Source organism: Mesitornis unicolor, unplaced genomic scaffold (genome assembly GCF_000695765.1).
Source record: "Mesitornis unicolor isolate BGI_N332 unplaced genomic scaffold, ASM69576v1 scaffold12455, whole genome shotgun sequence".
NCBI lineage: Eukaryota > Metazoa > Chordata > Aves > Mesitornithiformes > Mesitornithidae > Mesitornis > Mesitornis unicolor.
In genome coordinates this window covers 2525-3016 of record NW_010183539.1, presented here as the reverse complement: position 1 = coordinate 3016, position 492 = coordinate 2525, and the positions used below count along the sequence as shown (strand labels likewise).

Genomic DNA, 492 nt, shown 5'->3' with positions numbered 1-492 from the left:
TGAAGGAGCTGGCCATCATCCTGGGCTTCACCTACGAGATCCGCCTGGTGGAGGACGGCAAGTACGGGGCACAGGACGAGAAGGGGCAGTGGAACGGGATGATCAAGGAGCTCATCGACCACGTGAGTGCGGCTGAGGGGTGGCTGTGCCCGGGGTGGGAGGGGTGCCCGCAGCTCGGGGTGCCCGCGGCTGGGGGTGCCCACAGCTCCTCACCCTGTGTTTACACGGTTTGCCAAAAAAGCATCTGCTTGTCTGACACGTCCAAATATTCCCCGGGGTTTCTGGAAACGGACGTTCTCGCAGCACAGAAACGGGCGCCGTGGCGTCAGCTGCTGCCCCGTGGTGGGACACGGGCAGGGGACAAGGGGTAATGGGCATAAGCTGGAACACAGGAGGTTCCACTTCAATTGGAGAAGAAACTTCTTCTCAGTGAGGGTGACAGAGCCCTGGCCCAGGCTGCCCAGAGAGGTTGTGGAGTCTCCTTCTCTGCAG

General features: G+C 61.4%; 1 protein-coding gene across 1 annotated transcript in view; it reads left to right on the top strand.

Moving 5' to 3' along the window:
• The window catches only part of LOC104540380 (glutamate receptor ionotropic, kainate 3-like), a gene marked incomplete at both ends in the record, with an annotated part of 19479 nt that extends 19357 nt beyond the window's left edge, over window positions 1-122 (top strand). Inside the window, 1 exon segment of the mRNA XM_010184181.1 lies at window positions 1-122. This exon segment is cut by the window's left edge and continues 12 nt beyond it. Coding sequence (XP_010182483.1) covers window positions 1-122 — 122 coding nt within the window.
• Window positions 123-492: the final 370 nt, after the last annotated feature.